At 42.3% G+C, this 13,492-nt stretch overlaps 1 protein-coding gene across 2 annotated transcripts; it reads right to left on the minus strand.

Moving 5' to 3' along the window:
• Positions 1-165: 165 nt before the first annotated feature.
• Positions 166-13,492, minus strand: nucks1a (nuclear casein kinase and cyclin-dependent kinase substrate 1a). 2 transcript variants are annotated; one of them, XM_076013397.1, is made up of 8 exons: positions 13,164-13,492; positions 8,784-8,833; positions 6,506-6,590; positions 6,019-6,065; positions 5,773-5,922; positions 5,074-5,220; positions 4,310-4,462; positions 166-2,993 (listed from the first exon to the last, which is right to left on the minus strand). In XM_076013397.1, exons 1-8 carry the CDS (start codon positions 13,178-13,180, stop codon positions 2,716-2,718), a joined length of 927 nt encoding a protein of 308 aa, XP_075869512.1. In that variant the 5' UTR covers positions 13,181-13,492; the 3' UTR covers positions 166-2,715. The 2 variants fall into 2 exon arrangements, with proteins under 2 accessions (XP_075869512.1, XP_075869511.1); XM_076013396.1 differs by having other exon boundaries at positions 5,773-5,925; positions 13,164-13,491.

The raw sequence follows: 13,492 nt of genomic DNA on the forward strand, positions 1-13,492 counted from the left end.
TCTAAAAAATTAATGGACGGACACACACAACTTGCACATAGTTATTGAAACTGCTTTTTTTTTTTTTTTTTTTTTTTTTTTTAACTTTTTCTCTCTCTTTGCATTTCCAGCAGTAATGATAAAAGCAGCCTGAGGTTGATGAGCTCAATGTGACAAAACAAGTAGTTAAATCTGTATAAAAAGTAGGTTGCCTTTATTAGAAGCTGGGAAACCAAAACATTATCAACATTGTTGTTAATCCGTTTTTTTCTTTTTTTTGTTGTCAGACCACAATATTGCCATCACCAGCATGATCATTGCTTCACACTTGTTCCACGACATGCAAAAGGTTCAAGAGTTCAGCGTTCCTTTTTCACACTACTGACAAAAGCTTCTGCACTTGGGTCTCCTGCGTCGGAATCGCAACTCGTACATTTACATTGCCAGTACAACTGAAGGTAGATAGAAAACAGAACATCAAAAACAGTAGAACAGAAGAAATGGATGAAGGAGGAGAAATTCACAGCCTCTTGCCACCGTCCCCCCTGTGGGATGCAGAGGACGCTCGTTTCAAGCCGTCGAGCGCTGACCCACAACACGCAATTCAATCCTACCGCACAACATAGTGCCTGTTGGTACAAACAAACTTTTGTGTGTTTTTTTTTTTTTGTTCTTTGTCATATTCTTATCCAATCATCTCAAAATGACGTTTGCCAATTTAAACATGAAAGTAGAAAAACTCACGAACCTGCTATTGAGGACTGTTGCAAAACAATGTGCTTCTGAACCTGAAGACGAGGTTCAAGTGTTTCCTGAAAATCACTCAGGATTCACCCCCACTGCCATCTTGGGACCGCTCAGGATTTCTCCTGAAAACGCACAATCATAATTTATCTTCCCAAGATCACAATAGAAGCTTCTCTTTCTTTCCTTTTCTTTTTTTCTTTTTTTTTTGACATCAAAACACTACTCGTTGAAAAAAGGACAATCTCACAAGTGCTTCACCTGATCTCTGAGTCACTAGTTTGGAGATCATTTATGGCTTTGGATGGTCTGCTCACCATACAAATTGTTGACACGTTCAAAGCCCATTATGCGGTTTGTAGCAAAGACCTAAAACATGAGGACGGGTTACATTCTCAGGCTTCCAACGACGCCATCAGAGCCACTGCTGAAACCCAACTCAATGGAAATTAAGGCATCCAAAGACAAATGAAGGACAGATGAGCTCGTCTTTTCCGTGCCGCGCTGCTAGTAGAGGTTTTTTTTTTTTGTTTTATTTTATTTTTTTTTTAAAGTTACGGCTTGCGATGGTGAGTGATCAGAAAAAGCTTGTGGAGACAAATGGGACACAGAACCAATGGTAGGACTGATGAGTGTGGCGGGAGGAGAAACAGAACTTGGGAGAGATGCCTGCTCCACCACCGGACACAACAGACTGGATGGGGCCAACTTGGTTTTCTTTAAAATCAAGATACATTTTTATTTCTTTTCTTAAAAAACAAACATTACAAAAAAATCTGAATAGAGAATTAGAACAATGAACCGACGGGAGAAAAAAAAAAATGACATTCTTTTTTTTTTTTTTTTTTAACTCTCAAACAAAAAAAAAAAAGAAACTCATATCTCCTTGCATTTCATTAAAACAACAACAAAACAAAAGAAAATAAAAAGATATGTGGGTGCCTGGCGCAAGGGGTTGGATGTTGGGGCGACGCTGAAGCCGTGCATGAAGGTCGGGGGGGAGGTGGGCGGCGGGGCCTGGGGTCAAAGGACAGCGAGCTGGGGGTCACGTCGCAGAGCAGTAATGGTGCATTGTTAAGCCCGACATTCAACAAGACCGTTTGCACACAGGCAGCTCGAGGGAGAAAAATAAAGACCCCAACTGTCATCGGATGCATGTTCTCCCTCCAAAGCAAAGTGAACACAGGGACAGGAAACACATGCGGCAGCAGCAGCAGCAGCGGCTGTGAACAGCCGGTGGAGCCGCCGCCGCCACTGTCTCCTGTGCAGCAGCTACAAGCAGAAGAACTTGAGAGTGACACGCTGGCTCCAGACACTCCTCCACACACACAGCAACTAACTGCTTAGATGTCTGCCAGGCTCGGCAAAGGAGCTGAAAGAGCAGGTAAAAGCAAATGAAAAGAAAAACAAAAGCAGAGTTAAAATATGCTCCTGGTTTTTAAAAGCAACAAAAGTAGCAAAGACGCTGGTGTGAGTGCCACTCTGTAAATAACAGCGCGTTCTAGCAGTGAGAAGTCGGGAACAGTTGTCAGTGTTATTTTTGGGATGAAGGGAGAAGGACACAAAGACGTTGCCAGCTGCGTTGACAGCATCGACGACGTCAATGTTGTTCTTTTTTTTTTTTTTCTTTGACGCGGAGGACGGAGGCTCGCTAGCTAGCACAGCGCTACATGGTGGTGATAACACAATGGGAAGAAGGTGTTAAGGCTAAATGCTGTGACGCTGGCGTGGGAAGTGAAACTCTTACACACACCAAGACTGTCACGTGATAAAATAATAATAATAATAATAATAACAATATAATGATGATGACGATGATGATGACGATGAAGTCCAAACCGTTGAGCCAGGCCACCAAACAAAAGAGAAAGGGAGAAAGAAGAAAAAACAAAAACCAAAGTGTGGGAGAGCGGAGGAAGAGTAGGAAGAAAATCATAGAGAGGAAAAGAAGGGCCGTGAAGGAGGGAGCAGGGTTTGGGAGGGGAGCATCTTCTAGTCTTCTCCAGAGGGCGCCTCTTCTTCTGAACCATCCTCCTCCTCTTCGTCCTCCTCCTCCTCGTCTCCTCCGGCGCGTTCTTTTGTCGTCTTGGGGGCCGGAGAGCTCTTCTTCTTCTCCGGCTGCTGCTGCTCCTCCTCTTCCTCCTCCTCCTCCTCCTCCTCCAGGGGGCTCTCTGGCTCCTCCTCCTCCTCCTCCTCTTTGGGTGAGCTCTTCTCCACGGACTTGGTGCTGGGGCGACCTTTGCCTTTGCCCTTCATCGGGCTCGGGGTCACTGAACCGGGCCAAGAAATCATCAAGTTAGGATCCATCACTTCATTCAGCCAGAGGGAATTCAATAATTGCATCTTGGTCAGTTATTATTATTATTATTATTATTATTATTATTATTATTATTATTATTGTTAATATTATTGTTAATAGTTGTAGTGGTAGAAGTAGCATAAAAACAGTTCAATGTTGAAGTATAGAGAAGTGATATTTAAGAGACTGGACTGCTTTCTCAGTAGCTGAGTTGTAAAGATATAAAAAGAAAAGCATGAGCAGTTGTGTCCAAATTGTTGTCTGGTGGTGTACATCAGGGTTGACTCCTCTACTCACACTCCTAACATACCAGTTATATATGCATTAGGGATGTCAATAATGAATCGATTATCGATTAATTGTCAATTAAGAATTAAAATCGATCACGGTCACAATTAATTGAACTTTTTTTTTTTAAATATGTATATATATGTATGTATATATATATGTATATATATATATATATATACATATATATATATATATATACACATATATGTATATATATATATATATATATATATATTTATACATATTTAAAAAAAAAAATATATATATATATATATACACACACACACACACAGGTAGTTATTATAACAGTGTAGTGACAGGAAAGAGCAATTCACCAGTAGATACTGCAGTTACTGTTAAACAACTTCTTTTTTTTTTTTTTGAAGTTGAAATGTGAGCCATTAGAGGTCAACTTAGAGTTGTTGAGGGTGTTCTTCTGTTCTCTCATGTAAAGATGGCTCACACTGGACCCTCAACATTATTCAGGTGTTAATATAATCTGTGCCTTACACATTCTTCACTGCGACATTTAAGTTCTCAAGAAAAAAAAAAACCCTGCTTATCAATTAATCATTAATCGATCGATGAACGCTTAATGAATTCCTCCATAATTTGCATGCCTAATATCCATGTGGGCGACAATTTTGTGAAATTTGAGTTTTGCACTGCAGTGAAACCGGCGACAGTCACCAATGTTCTAGAACAACATGCTGAGGAATGTTGCTCACATAACAGAACATCAGTGGTGAAAGGTGTCACGGCCTTGATGAAGGACTCAGTCTTGGTGTCGGTCAGTATTGAAGTGCTTGCACTGCACTCTAGTTTCTACCGAGTTGCAGGAGGCCAGCACCAGCAGCAGTGCAGGAGGCCAGCACCAGTTATCTTGGTTCATCATTCACTTCTTCTTCAGGCTGTAATGTGCTCTGGTTTCAGCGTGTGTTTGTGCAGAGAGGAGTTCTGGTCCAGCTGGGACCTCCACCTGTTTGGAGCTCTCACCTGTGGCCTTTAGTCGAGGTTTGGGGCTCTTCTTCTCCTTCTTGTCTAATCGTCCTCGTCTAATCACTTTCTTGCTCCTCTTCTTGGAGTGACCGTAGTCACTGTCATCATCGTCCTCGACCATGAAGTCCTCGTCGCTGCCAGACTCGTCCGCTGCAACGCAGACCGCACGCCATGTTATTAGAGGCCAAAGAAGGGAAAGGAATTTGGGTCAAGGAACAATCAAGGTAATTATAAGAGGGCAGGTGTTGCGTCCGCTCTCCTGCTGGTCAAAAATTATAAAGCCAAACAAAGTCACTATCTAACAACTCAATAACCAAGTGGAAAACGTAACAGTAAATGTGCTCGATATCTATTCGTTCTCTTGGGGCTGAAGGATGAATGGCATTTGCGATGATATCGTGATAGGACAAAACAAGTTCTGGTTGCGGTCACGTGACTTGCAATCGGCACGAAGCGAAGCGAAGCAGGCAGTGGGAGGAGTCGATGCTGCGACGGACGGAGCGACACGCAAGGTTAAAGAAGGTCTTCCTGGTTGACACCACCTGGTGGCCGTAGTTTAGCAAAACAGTGTCGGGAGAGATAAAAACAAATGCCGAACGAACTACCGAAGCACCGAGGACCACAACAGTGGGAGTTGTGTTCGCTGGCAGTGAAACGCTGCCTGGTAACTTTGCACATGGTATGCACCAATTGTAAGTCATTAGTGTGCCTTTCCACGTGTGTGTGAGTGTGTGTGTGTGTGTGTGTGTGTGTGTACATACGGTCCAAGTAGGATTCCTCTGGGTCTTCGTGCTCATCCTCGCTGCCTCCATCTCCCAGCAGAATCTCCCTCTGTTTGGACACGGCCTTGGACGCCGCCTCGCGCACCGTACGCTTCCGACTTACATCTCTGTCGTCATCACTATCATCTACACACACACACACACACACACACACACACACACACACACACACACACACACACACACACACACACACACACACACACACACACACACACACACACACACGGAAATTAACATCCAGACTAGAGCACAGGACATGGCGCTGGCGGCAGCAAGGTCACCAGCGCTGTTCAACACAGCTCAACAACACAAACTCTCTCTGCAGCTGCGTTTCATTCTTTGTCCTCATTCGTCTCCTCAAGCAACAGCTGAGCCACAACACAGTTCAAGTCTTGATATTCATGACAACATTTTTTGAGTTGTTTCCAGTTAAATTATTTGTGTGTTGGAACTAAAATGTAAAAAAAAACAAGTAAAAAAAAAACAAAAAACAAAAAAAACACCACAACGCAATTTCACATCATCAAATAACGTCGTGCAGATTCTGTAATGACAATTCAACTAAATTCTATTCAGTTGGGTAAGGGAAACACAACAGTGAAGGATTTTTTACAACTAACCCAGAATCTCTCTGAAGAAGTTCAGCAAAACCAAAACCTAAAGCCATCTTCTTACCTGCAGGCCGTTTCCTCTTGGGTCCTCTCTTGCTGGGCTTCTCTGGCTTGGCCTTCTTCACCTTCTTCCCTCTTTTCTCCTCGTAGTCACTCCCTCCGTCTTCATCCTCTTCCTCTCCAAATTCATTGTCTTCGTCACTACCGAAGTCATCTGCTGAGGATTGTACGAATGGACTTTCAATGCACGGGCAATTCACTTTCCTACGTCCCGCATCGTTCAGTACCAGAACCAACGCCCTCCTCTTACCTGCTGAGTCATTTTTGGATTTGGAGAGCTTTTCATCGGACTCCTCACTGCAAATAGATCAGGGACAGCGTCTTTTAGAGTGGAGTGATTAAAAGAGCACGGAACATTGATCTTGCACATCTCCCAGTGTTTCACATGCGTTCAGCCGCATGAGGGTGAGGCGCAATAAAGAGAGCAGATATTCTGCAGATTCTGCATGTTTGACTACATTGGTATGGTATACCATTGGTATACCAATGGTGTACGGTATACTAATGGCATGGTATACCATACCATTGGTATACCAATGGTATACGGTATACTAAAGGTATGGTATACCAATGGTATACTAATGGTATACCATTGGCATGGTATACCATTGGTATACTGCCTATACCTAATGCCGTGTATACCGCCAATGGCACCAAGCACCACAGCAAACTCCAAGTAGCAAAGCGAGGAAAACAGCAGCAACAAAGAGAGAAGTGGCGCTGCTAACGTAGCTCACCTGTCATCCTGCGAGTTCTTGGAGCGCTTGGGCTCGCGAGGCACCGTGCGCACCTTCTTAGGCTTACTGCCACCGTACTCCTCATCTGCACAGACAACGAACACAACACAGGAGGGCAAACTCACATTACGGAAGCAGACTCAGTGGCCCTTGGTTTGCTATTCAACTGATATATTTAGAGGTTGTATGTAAGGACACTTGTGCTTTCCTTCGTCTTATTCCATTTTATCATCATCATCTTTTTATGTCTGTTCTTTATCACTGCTCAATTGATGCATTTTATTCTGTCTTTTATTCTCTATGAAGACTGTGTCCTTTTCTTTTTCAAATGCTTTTAAAATGTTTGAAATTTTAATCACGTGAAGCACATTGAGTTGCCCTGTGTATGAAATGTGCTATATAAATAAAGCTGCCTTGCCTTCAAATGTCTCAATTTACTTTCAGCAGGGCAGAGACATGATGATAATAATAATAATAATAATAATAATAATAATAATAATAATAATAATGATAATAATAATAACTTGTTATTTTAATGTTTAAGCCACAATAACAATAAATAAAATAAAATAAAATACAGGTCTCATTATGTTTAGTGTTGCTATTTTTTTGGCTGTCAATCAGCTGTCGAGACTGACTAGTTAGCAGCCTCTTGTGTTAGCATTGTACTGCTCAAAAAGTCCCCATTATTCAACATCCGTGTCTTCCCAATGCTATTTTTTGAATTAACATATTCTATTAAGACGAGCCATTTATAGCGTCGGGGGCTGATGTTGATATTAGGCAGCAGTGTCACATGTACTCATGGCTGACGGAAGGCACTTTATATGCATCTAAGAGACAAAGGACCTGTGTCAAAGTGTATGTATAGGTGCCTGACACCAGCGTCCTCTCTATTCTAATAACCACTCTTTCCTGACTGTGAACAGGCTCAGGAACATGAACGCGTTGTACCCTTTCAATCCATTTATACAGCAGTATGGGACATGTAGCTCCTCCGCAGAGAAGGACAAGCAGAGCGACTGAAGGGGCTGTCACATCCAACCAGCAGGCACTGGTGCAGCTAAGACCAATTACTCAATATCTGCAGCCCAGATGGCACCCAAAGAAAGTCCACGAGGTTGCCACACCCCTGGTTGAATGGGCTTTTACACCTTGAGTTGAGGCCAGATCTCCATCCTCACAACCCAAGGAAGTTGCCTCCACCATCCAGTGAGGAAGCCGGTGCCTCAACAAGGATGTTCCTCTTCCTGGATTAGCAAATGGCAACCCTAACCCAATGAATGACTTTGGGCAGTTAGGTAGTATTAGGACACAAAGGAACCGTGGCCTGATTTGAAACAAAATGGGTACAAGAAGGATGCACAGATGGTGCAAGCCAGAAGTTTTTTTCTTTGTTGACACAAACTTCATATCAACAGAAGGAGGACCACACAGAGCCCAGGACCAAGGCCAAGGAAGACCTTGAAGGAAGACCAGTACACTCTGCAAAGACCAGAGGTGGAGCACCTGCTACAACCACAAAGCCAACAATTAATGTAAGGTGTAGCAAATAGGTATCCATGTGTGCTCTGCATGCTTGATCAGGCACTGCTGGGTTCATTGATTGCTCTTTGATTCAGAGTGTTTATATTGGAAATTTTAGATGTAAGCCGATATAAGCAGATATTCGATTTCTTTTTTTTCTTCTTTTTTTTGGTCTGATATCGGACAGATATCCGATACCAATCTGAGATCGGGACACGCCCAGTTAAAGTTGGAGGCAGAATTAATTAGCCTGAAACAACCAAGATGCCCGTGAGGTGAAGACCTTCGCTGAGAAGAACTGAGAGGTGACCGAGTGGTCATTGGTATTCTTGCATGGATGAGGCCACACATAGATTTCACCACTGGCCACTGGATTCAGCCCACTGTAAAAGTTGATTGATTAAAAACGGTCAATGTTTTAATTTTAAACTAATCCTGAGGGAACCAGAGCTTCATTTCCTGTCAGTCTAAGTGATACTGGCACATTAGGGCTACCTGTCGATTAGCTGCATTTAATCAGCTGCAAATTTAAATCAGTGGTCTGTGTGTGAGGGCGGTTTCAGAGTTATTAGCCGGCCAATATCAAAAAATATATCGCAATCCCACAGTTTTATTTGTCAGAAACAACAAGCATCAGGCGTTGATATCAGATACGCAATAAAATATGCAATACATCAGACTTTAGTTTCATTTGCTACTTTCTCTGAGGCAGATTGATAGAAAACAACATAAAAATGTACTTCTCAGTTACCTGCATCATCAGACTCGTTGAATTGCGAGTAGTTCACCACTTTCCTGTTCCTTCAAAGAAAAAAAGAAAAGAAAAAAAAATGTAAGCAATTATATCATGACCAAAGAAATTCATACACACACACTATAGGCCCAAAATATCACGTGGAGCAATTCCAAAGGGGGTAGTTGTACTACTTGCTGAGTAGGTCACAAACACCCATAAGTTTTGGTTACTGAACTGGGCACTGGTCTTCCTTCTACAGTTTCCAGGGCTCATTTGGCAGAGTGTGCAGGGAAAGCCAGCAGCCAGATACTGTACCATCGAAATAACACGTGGAAAATGCATTGAATAAAGTTAAAGCTGGAAAATGTTACACTACAAAAACCTAATGCAATATGACAAAATGTTGTATTGCACTTCAGTCATTTTTGATCGTACATCGTTCATTAAATATTTTGATCGCTGCGACTGCAACAAAAAAAAATGGTTTAATAACTATTCATCATCAAACATTTACATTAATATTAGTGCAAAAACGTGCACTAATATACTGATGAAATACTAGGGAGCTCAACTTTATGGACAGTAACTTGATAAACAAAGGCAGTATTAGGCAAATTAATTAATCCTGTGTACATTTTTGGGGAAATTAAAGCGTTAATAGGCGATTTTCATCACCGTCATCTATGAGATTGTCGAGCACTGGTGCGTGACGCTGTTATTGTATTATTTCATTTGGGGTAGAGCGTCACACTCCACACCCTCTCTGTTGATTTCAAGCTCTTTCTGTCCTCCGATTCAGACAGCAAGGCCAGCCACATGTCTGCACATCAGTGCATGAATTCTGAGGTCCAAGAGGAGAAGACTGCGAGCTGGAATCTTCCTGGTTCTGATCTACAGTCTGTGCTAGGTTGCACCTTCTACCAGTGAAAAGTCACATATGGCCCTTTAAATTCTGTACCATGAGAAGAAAAAAAATCATCTTTAGTTTGCTAATATCAGATAATCTCACACCTCTCGCTGGAGTCAGATCTAAAAGATGATCATTTCACAATGAAATAAACGAGTCTTTCCAGAACTTTGCCAGCAAAGAAATGCTGGATAAACAGCTTCGGAAGACTTTTGCAGTCATGACTTGTGAGAGTCGCTGAATGGCTGAATGGACAGCGGCACAATGCTCTTCAGAGCTGTTCACAACTTCTGCAGTAATAAACACACACTCACGTCACCACTGCCCCACATTGTGAACAAGATGGGAAGCATGTCGCGCACGCACGCACGCACGCACGCACACACACACACACACACACACACACACACACACACACACACACACACACACACACACACACACACACACACACACACACACACACACACACACACACACACACACACACACCTGAATTTCTTCTTTATCTCGACTACTTCCTACACTGTAGATACACAATGAGGACATCAAATATTTGATATGAAGGGTGGCTATTCTAGACCATCTCAAATATAAAACTTGTCTGAGCTATTCACACTTTTTTGTGTGTGTCATACATATTTCCATATGTGTTCATTCATAGTTTTGATGCCTTGAGCGACAATCTGCAACATCAACAAGTCATGAAAATGGAAAAAAAAAACATTCAATGAGAAGCACGAGTGCAAACCTTTGACTGGCAGCGTACGTTAAAGTTTAAAGAGACAGTTCAACAGGACAAATTCACCTGTCGTCATAATTACATTATTATACACCACACCCCCACCTAAGAAGGGCACTGATAAATTAAGAAAACGGACCTATTCATTTGACTGTAGGGCAAAAGATGAGTTGCAAAAGATGTCAAAAAAATGTTGATGTATTCCTTTAAGAATGCACACCAGCTGAGAACATGAATTCATTTCTTTGTCAGGAAATTAGTTCAACACATTTTGTAGAGTTCTAATTTCACTTTCAGCCTCTCTTCTCTGTATGCTGCGTTTGGTATCTCGCAGTACCATCGCTGCATCTATCCTAGAACAACCGCGGTGTTAGAAAACTGCAGTCCTGTTCACAAGCTGTGACAAAAACTCCCTAATAAATCACCACATCTGAGACAACAAACAAAAGCCCCAATGGATGAAAGAACAAAATATGTTTGTTTTTTTTATGGACGTACAAATTTGCAAAGCTGAGCTCTCCCAAAAAAAGGATTTAAAAATAAATAAATACATTTTTTTCTTAAAAAGGCACATTTGGGAGCAATACCAACCAGTGCAGTTGGTTATTGATAGTTTATTAAATCAAAAGGTTGTGTACCTCAGGGACATATGGCTCCATTCATTCAACTGCAAAGTCCAAATATTTTCTTTAAAAAAAACTCTGATAATAGAACACACACACACACACACACACACACACACGATATACTAACATTTAGTCAATAAACCTTTAAGTGCCATAGAGTCACCACAATGAGGCCTGATCAGTACAACATTAGAACAGTGCAGAGCTGCGACAGGACAGATACAGGCCAAATTTAGTCAATAGACGACTTCCTTAAAAGCCATCAGCTAAATTTCCATTGAGCAAAATCCTGCTGGCTGTGATTCTCTCAGTGATGTAACTGGCGCACAATGGAAGTGGCAGTCATTCTAAATGACATTCCCCATGTTTACTTCAACTTTGGAAATAATAACTGCTGCTTTTGCTTTGACAAACAGCCTCACGATGAACACATTTCATATTGACTCGTTGTTAAGCAATCAACATCCAACTTTCTTACACAAGTTAGAATACAATATTCAAATGACCTTCTTTTTTTTTTTTTTTTTTTTTTATACATGTGATTGTTTAAACAGTAAACAATTACAAGCGTTTTCTTGTACCTTGTACCCTTAACCAAACAGGGGGCCTCAGTTAGGTTATAAACAAGGGGACTATGTCATAAGTATGATGCTGCTCAAAAGTCCCAAGTATTACTGCAACGATGACATTCCTTAAATGTTTTATCTTTAAGTAAGACATCATAACAACGTTTGTTATTTTGTTATTATAAATGCATATCAAACAGTTGAATAGCAACTCTGCATATCAAGTCTTATTTATTTTATTTTTTAATAGAAGCATCCGAGATGAAGCCTTTTACATTGTTTAGTAAAAAAAAAAAAACCTAACTCATCTTCCATAAAATCCTCCAGTCTTCCTAATTTGACATTTTAAATGGGGAATAAAGTGAATGCACAAAGTGCTGACTGTAAGCATTCCCACTTTACTGGTCACTGACTTAAATAAGACTTGAACTCACTGTATATAATGACCCAGACATGCTCCACTAACAACTACATCCATTAGGTGCGGATGCCAACACGGCCCTAGGTTCCCTTAAACCAAAGACTATCCACCATTTTGCAGCCGCTTGTTTCACAAGAGTCGCGCGTTGGGGGTGGGTGGGTAATTTCGCGGCGTACAAGTGCAGTTTCTCAAAGCGGCCACTAGGTCAAAAAAAAAAGAAGAAGGAAAAAAAGCCTCGTCCGCGGGGCTGCAGGAGACTCGTGTGGTTTAATAATACGAGTGGTGGGGGTGTGGTGACTGTGTGTGTAGTACTCCGCCTTCCTCTGACATCAGCCAGCGACGGTAATTTACTGCCAGCGCCGAAAACCTTGCTTCGTTTTCCACAAATTCCCCCCCTCACACCCCCTCGACGACGACGACGTTAGTCAAGCCAGAGAAACTTCGCCCCCGTGTTACATAGTAACTGGAAACAGATTTATATATATATATTTTTTTTTCCGAAAAGAATAATAGAATGCAATAATAAGAACGGGGACAGCGCGAGCAAATCCCGAGGCCGAACACCGCCTCCTGGTCGGTTTGTTCAGGCTTGCTGCTGAGGGGGAGGACTGCGAGTCAGAGGCTCCCCTTGGATGAATGGGTGGCCATATTCTCGCTCGGGCAATTAAACAGAAAACACACGCACTCGTTATCAGCGTTTTAAGCGATAAAATGCCACGAGCTTTAACAATAAAATAACATAAATAAATCACACCGCCTATTACATTTTCGCCTGGCCTACATAGCAAAGCCAACAATGCGCATCATGGATTCTCAGAGAGAGAGAGAGAGAGGGGAGGAAGAAGAAAAAAAAAAAAGCAGCAGCGTGAGAGACACGACGCGGCGGCGGCGGCGGGCTGCGCGTCTCCCCCCCGACAAGACATGGCGAAGCGTCCACACCGCCGGGATCCATGTTAGACATAGTGGCTGCACGCCACGCGTTGCCATTATTTTTTCATGAAATAAACACAATTCCCCGGATGGTAGAACAGCGTCGAGAGCGAAGGCGTGCGGCGGGCTTTTCAGGCGATGCCTCCGGCACACGCCGTCGTTATTAAGTAGCTGAGAAGGGAGGACGGATTTAGTGCACCTACCTCACGGGTCTTGACATTTTGCAGGAATACTGTAGAGGTTAAGGATGTGAGGAAAAAGGGGGCAGAAGAAGAAGAAGCACGGGGGGGGGACGAAGAAGAAGAAGAAAAAAAAAAAGAACTATAGATTCCCGCTCTGCAAAACACCGAGGGGAGCGAGCTTGTCGTACAACTCCACCGTCCGAGCTAGCGCGTGAAAACAAACGTACGGCACTGACTTGTCCGTCCACACACAGATATTCTTATTTTTAATTTACCTTCAGCTACTCAAAATGGTGAATAAAACAAACTGAAACTGCAGCCTGTGTGCAACCAAACGCGGTGCTTTGGGG

The sequence above is a fragment of the Nelusetta ayraudi genome, unplaced genomic scaffold (assembly GCF_046127955.1).
Source record: "Nelusetta ayraudi isolate G7.1 ecotype Tasmania unplaced genomic scaffold, CSIRO-AGI_Nayr_v1 ptg000146l, whole genome shotgun sequence".
NCBI classification, from domain to species: domain Eukaryota; kingdom Metazoa; phylum Chordata; class Actinopteri; order Tetraodontiformes; family Monacanthidae; genus Nelusetta; species Nelusetta ayraudi.